Below are 17,353 nucleotides of genomic sequence, written 5' to 3' on the forward strand. Positions count from 1 at the left end.
GGCTCCTCAAAAACGTCACGATAATCAGATAAAAATTCTGGAATCTCAGAGGGAATAGATGACGAAATGGAAACCAAAGGTACGTCCCCATGAGTCCCCTGACATCCCCAACTTAACACAGACATTGCTTTCCAGTCGAGGACTGGGTTATGAGATTGCAGCCATGGCAATCCAAGCACCAACACATCATGTAGATTATACAACACAAGGAAGCGAATAATCTCCTGGTGATCCGGATTAATACGCATATTTACTTGTGTCCAGTATTGTGGTTTATTACTAGCCAATGGCGTGGAGTCAATACCCTTCAGAGGTATAGGAACTTCCAGAGGCTCTAAATCAAAACCACAGCGTTTGGCAAAGGACCAATCCATAAGACTCAAAGCGGCGCCAGAGTTGACATAGGCGTCCGCGGTAATAGACGATAAAGAGCAAATCAGGGTCACAGATAGAATAAACTTAGACTGTAAAGTGCCAATTGAAACAGACTTATCAACCTTCTTAGTACGTTTAGAGCATGCTGATATAACATGAGTTGAATCACCACAATAGAAGCATAACCCATTTTTTCGCCTAAAATTCTGTCGTTCGCTTCTGGACAGAATTCTATCACATTGCATAATCTCTGGCGCCTTCTCAGTAGACACTGCCAAATAGTGCACAGGTTTGCGCTCCCGCAAACGCCGATCAATCTGAATAGCCATTGTCATGGACTCATTCAGACCTGTAGGCACAGGGAACCCCACCATAACATCCTTAATGGCATCAGAGAGACCCTCTCTGAAATTCGCCGCCAGGGCGCACTCATTCCACTGAGTAAGCACAGACCACTTACGAAATTTTTGGCAGTATATTTCAGCCTCATCCTGCCCTTGAGACAGGGCCATTAAGGCTTTCTCAGCCTGAATCTCCAAATGAGGTTCCTCATAAAGCAACCCCAAAGCCAGAAAAAACGCATCCACATTGAGCAACGCAGGATCCCCTGGTGCCAAAGCAAATGCCCAGTCCTGAGGGTCGCCCCGGAGCAAGGAAATTACAATCCTGACCTGCTGTGCAGGATCTCCAGCGGAGCGAGATCTCAGAGACAAAAATAATTTACAATTATGTTTGAAATTCTGGAAGCGAGATCTATCCCCGGAGAAAAATTCAGGTAAAGGAATTCTAGGTTCAGATATAGGAGCATGAATAACAAAATCCTGTAAACTTTGAACCTTCACAGCGAGATTATCCAAACCAGTAGCTAAACTCTGAGGATCCATATTAATCAGGTGAAATCAGAACCATTCAAGGATTAGAAGGAGAGAGAGACGAAGGCTGCAGTAAGCAGAGATGCAAGTGAATCAACTAATGAGCAAACTCAGGGAAAAAAAAAAAAAAAATTCTCTGCAGGGTTCTTTTCTCTCCTTTCTTCTGCCAATTATTTTAACCCTTGGCCGGCCAAACTGTCATGGTTCTCAATGGCAAGAGAACATAGTAAAGCATACAGAAAGGACTAGCTCTTGGAAGATGGGAACTCGAGCTGACTGTGAGCTAAACCTACCGCACAACTAACAGTGGCCGGGTAGCGTGCCTACGTTTTATCCCTAGACGCCCAGCGCCAGCCGGAGAACTGACTGACCCTAGCAGAGGAAAATACAGACCTGGCTTACCTCTAGAGAAATTTTCCCCAAAAGGCAGACAGTAGCCCCCACATATATTGTCGGTGATTTCAGAGGAAATTGACATACGAAGTATGAAGATAGGTTTAGCAAATTGAGGTCCGCTTACTAGATAGTAGGAAGACAGAAAAGGGAACTTCACAGTCAGCTGAAAACCCTTTCAAAACACCATCCAGAAATTACTTTAAGACTCTAATATCAACTCATGACACCAGAGTGGCAATTTCAGCTCACAAGAGCTTCCAGCCTCAGAAATAATCAATCACAGAGAACTGGAACAAAAATGCAAAACAAACTTAGGACTACAAGTCCAACTTAGCTGATAGTAGTCTAGGAGCAGGAACATGCAACAGAAAGGCTTCTGGTAACATTGTTGGCCGGCATAGAAATGACTGAGGAGCCAGGTTAAATAGAAAACTCCCACATCCTGATGGAAACAGGTGAACAGAGGAGATGAAGCACACAAGTGCAGTACCACCAGAAACCACCGGGGGAGCCCAGAAACCAAATTCACAACACAGGACTTAGTCCCAGGAGCATTTGCTCACCGCCGAACAGTGCTGGTTACAATGGCTGAGCCTGAAAGATCAGCAGTAACCAAGCGCACAGTATCTGACTGAGCCAGACGCTGGGACCGACATCTCCGTCGAGCAGGCTCCACTGCAGCTGAAGAAGAATGGCAGACCGCAGAGGAGGTGGCTTGAGATTTCCCTTGTGCAGCAGCGGGAATTAGACACCTAACATTACCCCCCTCCTAGGGCCCCCCTCCTTGAGCCTCGCTACTCTCAGAGGCAGCAATAAGCTGCGGAGCCCGAATGTGCACAGGAGGCTCCCAGGACCTGTCCTCTGGGCTATAGTCCTTCCAGTCCACCAAATAAAATTTTTTGCCATGAACCACCTTACACCCCAAGATAGCGTTCACTTCAAAATCATCCGTAGATGAACCCGATGTCCCGGCAGATGACTCAGAAAACCAGGACATGTGAACGGGATTTAGAAGAGACACATGAAAGGTGTTGGTGATACCTAGGCATGGAGGAAGGGCCAGACGGTAGACCATAGGGTTAACCTGTTCCAGGACCTTGAAGGGATCCAAGTAGCAAGGTGCAAACTTAGTAGACTCAACTCGCAACCTTATGTTACGAGCGGAGAGCCACACTAAGTCGACAGGAGCAAAGGTTGGAGCGAGGCGCCGATGTGCATTGGCAGAGGACCTCATTCTCTCCTTGAAGGCCTGGATGGCATCCTGCGTGCGGTTTTTATATGTCCCGTGCCTCCACAGCCCAGTCTGCCACCCTGGAATCAGCAGAAGACAAGGGCATAGGCACAGGAACCCGCGGTTGTTGGCCGTAATTGAGGATGAATGGGGTCTGACCAGTGGAGTCGGCTACGGCGTTGTTTAGCGCAAACTCCGCCCACGGTAGCAAGGATGCCCAGTCATCCTGCCTAGCAGAAACAAAATGTCGCAGATATGTGACCAAGGTCTGGTTGGCCCTCTCTATCAACCCATTCGTCTCGGGATGGTATGCTGAAAAGAGATTCAGCTTGATGCTGAGTAGACGACAGAGCTCTCTCCAGAACCGAGACGCAAACTGGGGACCCCGGTCACTGACAATTTTGTCCAGCATACCGTGTAGGCGGAAAATGTGTTTTATAAACAACGCTGCCAAGACCCGTGCAGAAGGTAGCCGTGGAAGAGGCACCAAGTTCACTGTTTTAGAAAAATGGTCGGTGATTACTCAAATGATGGTGCAGCCTCGGGACTTGGGTAAGCCCACCACAAAGTCCATCCCGACCATCTCCCAGGGTATGTCTGCCACCGGTAGGGTGTAACGTAAACCAGCTGGCCGTTGTCAAGGAGACTTATTCTTGGCGCAGGAGACACACGCCAGAATATGGTCTCCAATGTCACGGTAATATGTGGCCATCAGTACGTCCTCGCCAGAAGCTCAGATGTCCTTTTGGTCCCAAAGTGTCCACCCACCCTGGACGAGTGAGCCCAAGAGAGGACCACCGGACGCAAATTTGATGGCACAAAAGTCTTGCCCGGGGGCACAGACTCTAGTGAAACCAGAACCACGGTCCTCAGGCTCTCAGAAGTGACAATAAGCCAAGGTTCCTCCTCCGCTACGGAGCGGGAGAGAGCATCAGCAAGAATGTTCTGCTCCTCGGAGAGAAAATGGAGGGTGAAATGGAACCGGGAGAAGAACAGGGACCATCTGGCCTGGTGAGAATTTAGCCATTGGGCAGTCTGTATATATACCAAATTCTTGTGGTCGGTGTGAACTTGGAAGGGAAAGCGAGCCCCCTCCAGGAGGTGTCTCCACTCAGAGAAAGCCAACTTCATGGCTAGAAACTCCCTGTCCCCGATGGAATAATTCCTCTCCGCAGGTGTGAAGGTCTTGGAGAAGAAGAAGCCAGAATGCTTCCGACCTTGAGCATCCTTCTGGAAAAGGACTGCTCCAGCACCGACGGAAGAGGCATCCACCTCCATAATAAAAGTTTTATCAACATCAGGCGATGTAACATGGGAGCGCTAGCAAGTGAGACTTAATAGAGAGAAAGGCTCTGGATACCTCCTCCAACCACAATTTGGGATTTGCTCCCTTTTTAGTGAGGGCAACCAAGGGAGCTACCAAAGTTGAGAAGTGGGGAATGAACTGGCGATAGTAATTAATGAACCTCATAAAGCGCTGCACCGCTTTGAGAGAATGGGGTTCCTGCCAGTCCATAACAGCCTGCAACTTGGCAGGATCCATAGCCAATCCCTGGGCGGAGATGATATAGCCAAGGAAAGGCAAGGACTCCTGCTCAAACACACACTTCTCCAACTTGGCGTAGAGGGAGTTTGCCCGTAGGAGGTTAAAGACTTTGCAAACATCTCTCCGGAGTCTATATCTGGAGAGTAGATGAGAATATCATCCAGATAGACTACAACTGAGGTGGAGAGCATATCCCGGATGATGTCATTCACAAAGTCTTGGAAAATGGCTGGGGCATTACAGAGCCAGAAGGGCATCACCAGGTATTCATAGTGCCCGACCCTGGTGTTAAGTGCTGTCTTCCATTTGTCCCCTTCACGGATGCGAATCAGGTTTTAAGCACCCTGCAGATCTAGTTTAGTAAATAAACTCGCTCCCCACAACCTGTCTAATGGCTCTTATATCAGAGGCAGAGGGTATTTATTCTTAACGGTGATGGCGTTAAGACACCTGTAATCTATGCATGGACATAGTTCTCCGTTCTTCTTCTGTACGAAGAAGAACCCTGCCCCTGCAGGTGACACTGACTTCCTAATGAATCTTCTTGCCAGATTCTCCTGGATGTATTGGGACATTGCCTCCGTCTCCGGGAGAGACAGGGGATAGACTCGACCCCAGGGAGGCTCTGCACCAGGCAAGTGGTCAATAGGACAGTCATAGGGGCGGTGGGACGGAAGAGTCTCCACAGCCCTCTTGGAAAATATGTCCACATAGGGTTAGTAGAGCTTGGGGAGAGAGGAAAGATCTGCGAGAACTTCAGTAGTAGCAACCTGAACGCACTCCCTCTGACATCTGCCCTCACATGATTAACTCCATCCCAAAATTCTCCCTGAGGACCCCTCTATATGAGGGGAGTGATAATGTAACCAGGGTATCCCTAGCAGGATCTTGTCTATTCCCTCGGGGAGAACAAGGAGGGAAATAATCTCCTGATGGGATGGAGACATAGACAATGTAAATGGGATGGTCTGGTGTGTTATTTGTGAGGGCAGAGTCGACCCATTCACTACTCGTACCGTCACCGGCTTGGCGAGCATCACAAGAGGTATTGCGTGGTGTTGGGTGAAGGCTGAGGACATAAAATTCCCCTCCGTCCCAGAATCCACACAAATCTCAGCTGTAAGAGTGGTCGGGCCAAAGACGATTGTCCCTTTGAATGACAGTTTGGAGGATAACATCGCCGTGTCTAGTGTACCACCTCCCACATCCACTAGACGCTGACGTTCTCCCGACCGCTGGGAACATCTGAAAGCAAGATGTCCTGACCACCGGCAGGCATGACAGACCTTGAGTGCACAAGCGGTCCGGGACTTAGATCCCGCTCGTAACATCTCCTTGGCCTCATGTAGCTCGGACGCCTGGACCAGAGATTCCAGAGGTGTGGCGAAGGTGGGAGCCAACCGAAACCTCTGCCTACACTGGGCTTGCTCCAACCTTCACTCGTTAAAATGAAGGTCGTTGCAAGTAGAAACAGCTGTTAACTCCTCCAGTGTGGCGAGAATCTCCCTAGTGGCCAAAGCATCCTTACATGGTCAGCCAGCCCCCTCCAAAATACAGGGATGAGGGCTTTATCCGGCCACTCCAGCTCAGATTCTAAAGTCCGGAAGTGGATGGAAAAATGGCTGACCAAGGATGAGCTCTGTGTCAGTGTCAGCAGTTGGAGCGCTGTATCATGAGTGACTTGAGGTCCCAAAAAGACCTGTTTCAGAGTGCTCAAGAACCGGAGAGCACTCTGCACCACATGATCGTTGCGCTCCCACAGCGGCGTAGCCCACTCCAACGCCCTGCCCGACAAGAGGGATATAATGAATCCCACTTTAGCCTGCTCTGAGGTGAAACATGCAGCCAGGAGCTCAATGTGTATCGCACACTGGTTCACGAATCCCCTGCATGACTTGCTATCGCCAGAGCACCTATCTGGCAGTGGGAGGCGGGATAAGGTTGGAACAGAGGTGGCAGTGGACAAACTAGCTGCAGCCACGCTAGCAGCCTGAACAACTACTGCATTAAAATCCACAGCTGAGGTTGTGCGCTCGAGAGCTGCCAACCAGCCCTTCAGCTGCTGGATGTATCACTGCAGTCGCTGTTAGTCTGCCATACTAGCCAGACCCTGGCGCTAGTGTACTGGGCTGGTGGAACACACCGAGTAAATATTGAGATAATTTAGATGCGTTCGTAGCCCGGGGTCCACCGTGCAGGAGTGGGACCTGCTGCTAGTATATGGCGGTACTATATGGCGGTACAACGCCTGAATAGACACGGGCTCCGTCACCCGGTCTGTATAGGAGCGAGCTCTGTTGCTTCAAAGAGTTGCCTGGATTAGAATAATGCTGTGCCCTGTTAACCTCACAGAGGATCACAGCTAACTACAGAGCAGGTAGCATACAGTGGTCATACAGTCAGCATAGCACACAAACAACTCCTCTCCGGAGGTGCCGGAATTCTAGTGGCTATACGCCAGCCCTAAATTCACACACACAAACTGCTTTCCGGAGGTGCCGCAATTCTAGTGGCTATACAACTGACCCTGAACACATGCAGACACAGACCACAATGTAGCTAAGCTCATAAACATAGGTTGATACTAGCGCCGTGCGGCCATGCAAACCTTTTATAGAGAAAGCTCTCCAGGACCATCCTAGTGGTCCAATAGGAACTGCTTCTGGACCTGAGCATTTGACCCCCAACCTCCAATGAGAGGTCGTTCCTTGGGCATGCTCAGTAGGGGAAAAGCAGGACTTAATCCCAGGAGCATCTGCTCGCCGCAGAACAGTGCTGGTTACAATGGCTGAGCCTGGAAGATCAGCAGTGACCAAGTGCACAGTATCTGACTGAGCCAGACACTGGGACCCCCGTCTCAGCTGAGCAGGCTCCACTGCAGCTGAAGAAGAATGGGAGACCGCAGCGGAGGTGGCTCGAGATTCCCCTTGTGCAGCGGCGGGAACTCAACACCTAACACAAGCTCTCATGATACACCACCATTATCATTGATAAAGTGCTGAAAATACTTTTGTGGCAACACAAATATTTTCCTGCACTTTTTACGGAATGTTACCGATTTTTTTCAAATTTTTTAAAATTTTGCTCATGTTTCTGATTACGAATCCAAATGTGCTATATTTGTGCCAAATTTATGTTTGGTGATCATTTTCCAAAAATTCGTTCATCACTACTAAGGTTTTCTTTATATGTCATTTTATAAATATATTTTCTAATAAACATATATTTTAAGGGTTATATGATCACTAGATGTTTGTATAGATTATATAGTCGGGTTAAATGTGACGATTTGTTGAAAGTGTTTACATTGTGGAATACTATGTATACCAGAGGTGTCAAACTGCATTCCTCAAGGGCCGCAAACAGGTCATGTTTTCAGGATTTCCTTAGCATTCCACAAGGTGCTGGAATCATTCTGTGCTGGTGATTAAATTATCACCTGTGCAATACAAGGAAATCCTGAAAACATGACCTGTTTGCGGCCCTCCAGGAATGCAGTTTGACACCTCTGATGTATACGATTGTTAAGTATTGATGCCATTCCTTTTTCCTTTTCCTCCCATGTACCTCACCCTTTATCCCCTTTTTATTTCTGTACTCCTCAACCTTTTAAACTGTTTAAATGAAAACTTAATAAAAATATTTGACACTAAAATAAAATAATATCTTACCATCTGCATTTTCTTCTTCAAATCTATGTTTGCTTGCTGATAGGCTTTTGATACAGCATTCAGGTAATAAATTGCTAATCTGAAAGACACATTTGTGAAAAGCAGTGATTAGTGACATTTAAGTAATTAAATAAAAAATTTGGACCCGTGGAAGTGAACGCAGCTCGAAACAGCTGTAGTCTGATTTTGTCTCTGTACATTTCTCCCGCCGCCATGCTTTAATCGTTTTGAATAAAGGACTTGTTAAGCACCAGAGTTCCTTTCTTCTCCGGAGTTCCTTGGAGCTGATCAGACAGGGACTCCTGTACTAGTGTACTGGTCCTGGTGCCGGGCTTAGTTTCTTTTTTCGGCTAAGTTATTATTACATTCAGTATACAATGGCTACAGAATTTTAAAAAGACACATTTGCATTTTTTCTCAATATCTGAAATGGAATTAGAATAAACCTTTCCTGCTTTAGGTCAAATAGGATTATCATAATTGTTAATATTTGCCAAATGCCAGAATAATAAGAGAGAGAGAATGTTTTAAGGCATTTTTATTACTTACTGCAAAGTCAAAAGTTTACATACATTTCATTAGTATTTGGTACCATTGCCCTTAAACTGAATGACTTGGGTTATTGAGATATCCTTCTACAAGCTTCTCACAATAGTTGGCAGGAATTTGGTCCCATTCCTCCTGACAAAACTGGTGTAACTGATCCAGGTTCCAGGTTTGCAGGTCATCTTGTTCGCACCTGCCTTTTCAGCTTTGCCCATACATTTTCAATAGGATTGAGATCAGGGCTTCAAAATATTGAGGTTGTTATCCTTAAGCCACTTTGTGACCATTTTGGCAGTATGCTTTGGGTCATTGTACATTTGTAAGACCCATTTCTGCCCAAGCTTTAAAGTCTTGGCTGATGTCTTGAGATGTTGCTTCAGTATTGCCACATAATCTTCTTTTCTCATGATGTCATCTATTTTATCAAGTGCACCAGTTCCTTCTGCAGCAAAACAACTGCACAAGATAATGCTGCCACCTCTGTGTTTCACAGTTGGTATGGTGTTCTTAGGCGTCCAAGCTTCTCATTTTTTCCTCCAAAAGCAACGATGGTCATTATGCCCAAAAAGTAAAATTTTAGTTTCATCAGACCACAGGACAAGTCTCCAAAAATTAAGGTCTTTGTTCCTGTGTCCAATTGCAAACAGGTAAATGGCTTTTTAATGTTTCTTTTTGGAATAACGGCTTCTTCCTGGCAGATAAGCCTTTAAGCCCATGTTGATACAGTACTCATTTCACTGTGGATATTGACACAATCTTACAGCTTCCTCCATCATCTTCACAAGGTCTTTTGCTTTGGTCCTTGAGTTAATATGCACATGGCGGACCAAAGCATGTTGATCTTTGGGACAAATAACCCATCTCCTTCCTGAGCTTTATGATGGCTAGACATTCCCATTGTGTTTGTATTTGCATATAATTGTTTGTTCAGATGTACGAGGCCCCTCCGCTATCTTGAAATTGTACCCAAGGATGAGCCAGACTTGTGCAGTTCACAATTCACTTCCTGATGTCTTAGCTGATTTCTTTAGACTTTCCCATGATGTTGCACACAGAAGTAGTTTGTTTCAGGTGTTCATTAAAATACAACAGAAAAGCAGGTGTGTCCAGCGAGTGGTGAAGGTAAAAAATAACTTTTAATGAAAATGAATTAAAAATATATCTATATATATGGTATCCAGCACTCAGTATACACTGGCTATAGAACCTAATGATGATCTACGCGTTTCGAACCTGATGGTCTTATTCATGATCTGCATTAGAAGCAAGAATTAAAAAGTTTCCTCTGAGACTTTCATTGGTGGATATTTGCATACAATCAATTCCACCTGCCCATATACAATGCATATACATAGGTAAAAACATCATAAAAATAACATTATATGCATTTTATATATGATTAAGAGAGACTGAAGGCATATTGTAAATAATTAATATTGAGTAATTAGATCATGCGTCGCATTTAAGCCGTAAGGAACTCGGGTATTTAACATATAGATCCAATAGGATTCTCTATTTAATAGCTAGTTTTTTATAACTGCCTCCTCTGTGAGGTTTATGAACCTTCTCTATACCATAACATTTAAAAATGTGGTATTTCCTTTATGTTCTCTGGCAAAATGCTTGGATGCGGCTGTGGTACCCACAGCTGCGATATTAGTGGCGTCGGAGAGATGGCGGCGAAAGTGGGTTTTTGCGCATCCCGTATACTGCAATTTACATTGGGTGCATTCTATGACGTATACAACATAAGCTGTGTTACAATTTATATAGTCCTTGATTTGATAAATTGATGAATTATGAAAAGAACTGAATTCTTTTGTTTTCATAGCATGTTCGCATGTTGTGCAGCGATTTGCTCCGTATTTAAAGAACCCTTTATAATCTAGCCATTTTTTGTTTTTAGATGTTTGTTCCATCTGACTGGAAAATAAATTGGGGGATAAAATTGATCCCATTGTGGATGCATTTTTTGCTACAAAGTGAATGTTGTTTTTTATGATTTCTCTGAGTTTGTCATCTTGGTTCAACATTGGTATATACAGTATTTCTTTATAATACTAACTATTTCCTGGTATTGTAAACTATAATTAGTAGAAAACGTAATATTATTATTATTTTGTGGTAATTTTCTTTTTTATCAGTCAATAAATCCCTTCTAACCATATCAGAAACAAGTTTTCTCCTACGTATCATTGGGGGACACAGGACGAATGGGTGTTATGCTGCTGCCACTAGGAGGACACTAAGTTAAACACACACAAAAGATTAACTCCTCCCCTGCAGTATACACCCACGGGCTGGACAATCCAGAGCCAGTTCTTACTTAGTGTCTCAGGAGGCACTTGGGTCCTCTGGACCCCACCAATTTTTGGATTTAACGGAGAGAAGGGAGCGACAGGCAAATTTTCAGCTCTGATCTCTCCCGCACCAACAACGGGCAAGTACATGGAGCGTTCCTCCTGTATCATTTCCCGCGACGATGGATGCCAGCCCTGGCTCAGTTTCAGTGTGGCGACGGTTCCTTAGCGTTCCGATCTCCCTCCCTCCCTCTCAGGCGACCACGGGGACTAATCATCCACCTAAGTTTCCTGGAGCCAGGGCACAGCCGGACAGATTGACATGGCGTCCGTGCAGCCGCCCACTGCATCACCACTGAATATAGCGGATGACGCATGGCGGCAGAAGCTCTCCACCCTCTCCCTACCAAGGTGAAGGTGGATGGAGCATCGGTTCCATCGCACAGGGTAAGTGCGGGGACCGACGAGCTGACAGGAGGGGGCCCCTTACTCTCTTACTAATGCGGCTCTGCAGCCGCGGGGCAGCGTTGTACTTCTGAGGGGGCACGGCGGGCAATCCGGCGCTCCGTTGGCGCATTGGCAACCCGGCCCGGGCCGGACTCCAGCGCCCGCCTACATGCACGCCAACGCCCGCCCACGACACGCCCCCTCCCTGGGCGCTTCTCGTTCCCGAGAAGCGCCCTTCTCACATCTCGGCGGCCATCTTGGACCGGGAAGTACGCTGGTGGCTCTGCAGCTCCGCAGCGCACAGGACTTCAGGATCTACCTGCCAGGCCACCGCAGGACTTTGGTGAGACGCACTCAGTAGGATTGTCTCCCCCCCTGCCAGTACGCTCTCTGAATCACAAATATGTCACAGTCTAAGCAAAAACGGACTGGAAAGACCCACTCTGTTATTTTTGCTGTGTGCACCTCCTGCAAGGTATCTCTGCCCCGAGGTCACACTGCTCCGCTGTGCACCGCCTGCGAAATGTCTGCGGCACAGGATACTCCGGCCTCTGTCCCGGAATGTAGCGAGCCTAGTACCCCCGCATGGGCGTCCTCCCTTGCTCGATCTGTGGCATCCTTGGAAAGGACGATACAGTCCCTCCGTGAGCCGTCCCTTACCCAGGGCACTTCCACGGATGATGTAACGTGGTCTAAGAACCCCTCTCGGCCTAGAGGTCGTACCGCTTCCAGAAGCCCTCACTCATCTAAAAAGAGGTCCAGGGTAATATCTCCGGTCCGTGATCAGCCCTCCGGCTCAGAGAGCGATGTCTCTCGCCACTCATCCCCGACTCATAGCAGGGAATCCTTCCTGGACGACGCATCCAACGCGTCCTGTTCCCCAGAGTATCATCACGATCAAGAGACCCTAGATTCTCTCATAGACTCTGTAAGTCAGACGCTACAGTTAGAGGAGGAAACCCCGTCCAAGGCGGCTCATCCCGTGTCATTCGGGCGAACCACAAAGGCTCATAAATTTTTTCCTACGCACCCTCAATTCAAGGACATTGTCGATCTCCATAGAGTCCGTCCGGATAAACGTTTCTCAGGTCAGAAGGCTATGCAATTGAAGTATCCGTTTGCTCAGGACCTAGCTAAGGAGTGGTCTCAGTCACCCTCCGTGGACCCGCCAGTGTCGCGGCTAGCCACCAAGGCGGTTCTATCTTCCTCCGAGGGTGCGTCCATCAAGCATCCCACTGATAGACAAATTGAACAGATGGCTCGTTCGGCCTTTGAAGCCTCCTCGGCTTCTCTCTTTCCTTCTTTTGCCGTCACGTGGGTTGCAAAAGCCATGACCCATTGGGCCGAGTCTTTAACCTCTACAGCACTACGTGCCGACTTACCCCCCGAAATTTCACACCTGACCACTCAGATTGCCAGAGCGGGGGACTTCGTAGTTTCCGCATCCTTAGACGCGGCCAACTGTGCCTCACAGGCAGCGGCCAATGCTGTCACGATCCGCAGATCCCTTTGGCTCAGGGACTGGAAGGCGGACTCGGGCTCCAAAAAATCCCTCACGTCTCTTCCATACCAGGGCGAACGCCTTTTTGGGGACAAACTAGACAAAATAATTGCAGACTCCACAGGAGGAAAGAGCAAATTCCTTCCCCAGCAACAAACTTTTCGGCCCTTTCGCAACCAACAGGGCCGAGGCCGATATTTCCGTTTTAGCTCCAATTGGTCCAATCCCTCCTCCGCGCCACCCGGCGTCGGGAGAGGTCAGCGCAAGGACAGAGCCTCCCAGCCGTCTTACAAACCTTCTCCCTCCTGGAGAGGCAGACCCAGACAACAGGGATCCCGAGGGCCCAGACCTAACAGGTCTCCACCTCAATGACTTTTGGCAAATGCCGAAGGACACCGACAGAGTTGGCGGCCGCCTACTCTTTTTTCGGGACGCGTGGCTCTCGGTAGTTCCCGACCGATGGGTCCGCGACCTAGTGTCCTTCGGTTACAAGATAGAGTTTGTCTCTCTTCCCCCATCTCGTTTCTTCCAGTCCCCTCCTCCCAGAGCAAGGGTCCGTCAGTATTTCCAGGCCATAAAGTCGCTATGGGAAGACGGGGTCATCATCCCGGTACCTCAGAACGAGAGGTACCAAGGTTTCTATTCCAATCTTTTCATCGTACCAAAGAAGGACGGATCAGTACGTCCAATATTAGACCTCAAGCTTCTCAACAAGTACGTTCGCGTACGTCAATTCCGCATGGAGTCCCTCCGCTCGGTAATTGCCTCTCTGGAAGAGGGCGAGTTCCTTGCATCTCTAGATGTTCAAGACGCTTACCTGCACATTCCCATCCTACCGTCTCATCAGCGCTTCCTCCGCTTCGCGGTCCAGGGGCACCATTTTCAGTTTGTCGCCCTACCCTTCGGGCTGGCCACCGCTCCTCGGGTGTTTACCAAGGTCATGGCAGCTGCCGTGGCCATTCTCCATGCTCGAGGCATAGTGGTGTTGCCCTACTTGGACGACATTCTCATAAAGGGCTCCTCTTTTCGATCCTGCTCAGAAGCAGTAGACGTCACCATAAATACCTTTTTGCGCCTGGGTTGGAAAATCAACTTCAAAAAATCTTCCCTGGTCCCGGCTCAAACCATATCCTACCTGGGAATGATCCTAGACTCCTCTCAGGGTCTAGTACTCCTACCTCCGGAAAAGGTTTCCACTCTACAGAGAGAAGTCCGAAAGCTTATCCAACCTCGCCCTCACTCCCTACGCTTCTCCATGAGGGTACTCGGCAGGATGGTGGCGGCGATGGAGGCAGTGCCTTTTGCTGTTTTTCACCTCCGTCCCCTACAGCACGCCCTTCTAGCAGTATGGGACAGGAATCCCGCCTCGCTCGACCGCCGTCTCCTGCTCTCTCGCCCAATCAGGCAGTCTCTCAGGTGGTGGACCAAGAGGTCCTCCCTGACTCGGGGGAAGTCTTTCCTTCCGGTGCACTGGCTGGTTGTCACAACGGACGCCAGTCTCTTCGGATGGGGTGCAGTGTTCCAACGCCACTCGACTCAGGGTCGCTGGTCCCTGCAGGAATCCCAGCTGCCCATCAACATCTTAGAGATTCGGGCAATCAGACTGGCTCTCCGCCAGTTTCATCCGTTCCTTTCCGGCCGCGCGGTCAGAGTCCAGTCCGACAACGCCACTGCGGTAGCCTATATCAACCGCCAAGGGGGCACTCGCAGCAAAGCGGCCATGGCCGAGGTAACGCTCATTCTCCGCTGGGCCGAGACCAACCACTCCATACTCTCAGCAGTTTACATCCCAGGCGTGGAAAACTGGGAAGCGGACTTTCTCAGTCGCCACAGTCTCGATCCCGGAGAGTGGTCTCTCCATCCCGCAGTCTTTCACCAGATATGTTCTCGATGGGGGACTCCGGACGTGGATCTAATGGCATCTCGCCTCAATTGCCAGGTTCCCGTTTTCGTGGCCAGGTCTCACGACCCCTCAGCCCTCGGAGCCGACGCTCTCGTCCTCTCATGGCAGGGTTTCACACTCCCATACATCTTTCCTCCAATTCCCCTTCTGGCGAAGGTGATCAGGAAGATCAAGGCAGAACGGATTCCAGTAATTCTCATCGCTCCGGACTGGCCACGCAGGACATGGTACGCCGAGATGGTACAATTGGTCTCAGACGTACCTTGGAGGCTGCCGAGCCACGCAGACCTCCTGTCTCAAGGGCCCATTTACCACCCGAACTCAGAGGCCCTGTGTTTAACGGCGTGGCCGTTGAGTCCTGGGTACTGAGGCAGAAGGGGCTGCCCCAGACGGTTATATCTACCATGCTCCGCGCACGCAAGCCTTCTTCCATGTGCATCTACCACCGCGCCTGGAAGGCATACTTCGCCTGGTGCAGGGATCGGAGACGTTCTCCCCTCCGTTTTTCTATTCCTCACATTTTGGAATTCCTTCAATCAGGCGTAGACTTGGGCCTTGCCCTTAGCTCTCTTAAGGGCCAAATTTCTGCTCTCTCGGTTCTTTTCCAGAGAAGGATTGCAAACAGACTGCAAGTCAAAACCTTCATCCAGGGAGTTTCTCATATGGTTCCGCCTTACAAAATGCCCTTGGAACCATGGGACCTGAATCTGGTCCTCTGTGCTCTTCAAGAGCCCCCCTTTGAGCCCTTGCATGAGGTGTCCTTGCTGTTCTTGTCGTGGAAGGTCGCCTTCCTAGTGGCTGTCACGTCTATTAGACGTGTCTCTGAGCTGGCAGCTCTGTCGTGCCAACCGCCTTTCCTCGTTTTCCACCAGGACAAGGTAGTTCTGCGGACATGTCCGACTTTTCTTCCGAAAGTCGTTTCCTCTTTCCATCTTAATGAAGAAATTGTCCTTCCCTCACTGTGCCCTGCTCCTTCCCACCGCACGGAAAGGGCTCTCCACACTTTGGACTTAGTGAGGGGTCTCAAACGTTACGTCTCCAGAACGGCGTCTCTCCGTAGGTCAGACGCCTTGTTCGTTCTTCCGGAGGGGCCACGGAAGGGTCTGCCCGCTTCCAAGGCCTCCATTGCCAAGTGGATTCGTTCCGCCATCCAAGAGTCCTACCGTGTCAAGGGTCACGCCGCACCTCCGGGGATCAAGGCTCATTCTACCCGGTCAGTCGGCGCGTCCTGGGCCATCCGGCACCAGGCATCGGCTGCACAGGTCTGCAAGGCTGCTACATGGTCCAGCTTGCATACATTCACGAAGCACTACCATGTGCACTCTCAGGCTTCGGCAGACGCGTCCGTCGGTAGGCGAATCCTGCAAGCGGCAGTGTCTCATCTGTAGCTCGTAGGTACGCACAGCATTTATAACTTCTTGTTACCCTCCCAGGGACTGCTTTGGGACGTCCCATTCGTCCTGTGTCCCCCAATGATACGTAGGAGAAAAGGAGATTTTTGTGTACTCACCGTAAAATCTTTTTCTCCGAGTCAATCATTGGGGGACACAGCACCCTCCCTGTTAGCCTAGTTGGCTTGGTTATTCTCTTCAGTCCGTGTTTTGACTATAACATGTTTACTGTTTTTAACTGGTTTACTCCTACTGCTTTGTTACCGAACTGGCTCTGGATTGTCCAGCCCGTGGGTGTATACTGCAGGGGAGGAGTTAATCTTTTGTGTGTGTTTAACTTAGTGTCCTCCTAGTGGCAGCAGCATAACACCCATTCGTCCTGTGTCCCCCAATGATTGACTCGGAGAAAAAGATTTTACGGTGAGTACACAAAAATCTCCTTTTTTGGCTTTGTTCAGTGACCATGTGAGATAACCTCTATTTTTCAGTCTAGAGCAAGTTTTTTTCTGATTCTATGTTAAATGTTTGTTCTATGGAGCAATTTTGTTTAATTCTAATTAATTCTCCATATGGAATGTTATTTATAATGTGTGGTGGGTGACACGATGTTGCTTTAAGTATGGAATTACTTGCTGTTGGTTTTTTATATGGAGATATCATTATTCTTTCATCATTTTTATCTCCTATAAGATTTAGATCCAAAAAAATTAATATTTGTTTCATGATATATTGAAGTAAATTTTAAATTGAAATTATTGTTATTAATGATTAGTGAATAATTAATTATTTACAGTGTCGGAAATATGCCTTCAGTCTCTCTTAATCATATATAAAATGTATATAATGTTATTTTTATGTTGTTTTTAACTATGTTGTATATGCATTGTATATGGGCAGGTGGAATTGATTGTATGCAAATATCCACCAATGAAGGTCTCAGAGGAAACTACTTAATTGTAATACCTTGCTTCTAATGCAGATCTAATGCTGACCACCAGGTCGAAATGCGTAGATCGTCATTAGGTTCTATAGCCAGTGTGTACTGAGTGCTGGATACCATATATATGGATATATTTTTAATTTATTTTCATTAAAAGTTATTTTTTTCCTTCACCACTTGCTGCTTTTCTGTTGGATTCATTGTGGCTACTTCACCCTGGTCCGTGCGAGGTGT

The 17,353-nt window shown here is 48.1% G+C and overlaps 1 protein-coding gene and 1 long non-coding RNA gene across 2 annotated transcripts in view; one reads left to right on the forward strand and one right to left on the reverse strand.

Annotated features, from left to right (window-relative positions):
• LOC143782017 (uncharacterized) overlaps positions 1–17,353 on the forward strand; it is a 150,343-nt gene that overhangs the window by 67,998 nt on the left and 64,992 nt on the right. The gene's annotated exons all lie outside the window — the stretch shown is intronic.
• Positions 1–17,353, reverse strand: part of LOC143782014 (transmembrane channel-like protein 2) — a 279,149-nt gene that overhangs the window by 40,044 nt on the left and 221,752 nt on the right. Inside the window, exon 15 of the mRNA XM_077269057.1 lies at positions 8,092–8,170. Within this exon, the coding sequence (XP_077125172.1) occupies positions 8,092–8,170 (79 nt within the window). The remainder of the gene's footprint in view (positions 1–8,091; positions 8,171–17,353) is intronic.

The sequence above is a fragment of the Ranitomeya variabilis genome, chromosome 6 (assembly GCF_051348905.1).
Source record: "Ranitomeya variabilis isolate aRanVar5 chromosome 6, aRanVar5.hap1, whole genome shotgun sequence".
In the NCBI taxonomy this organism is placed as follows: domain Eukaryota; kingdom Metazoa; phylum Chordata; class Amphibia; order Anura; family Dendrobatidae; genus Ranitomeya; species Ranitomeya variabilis.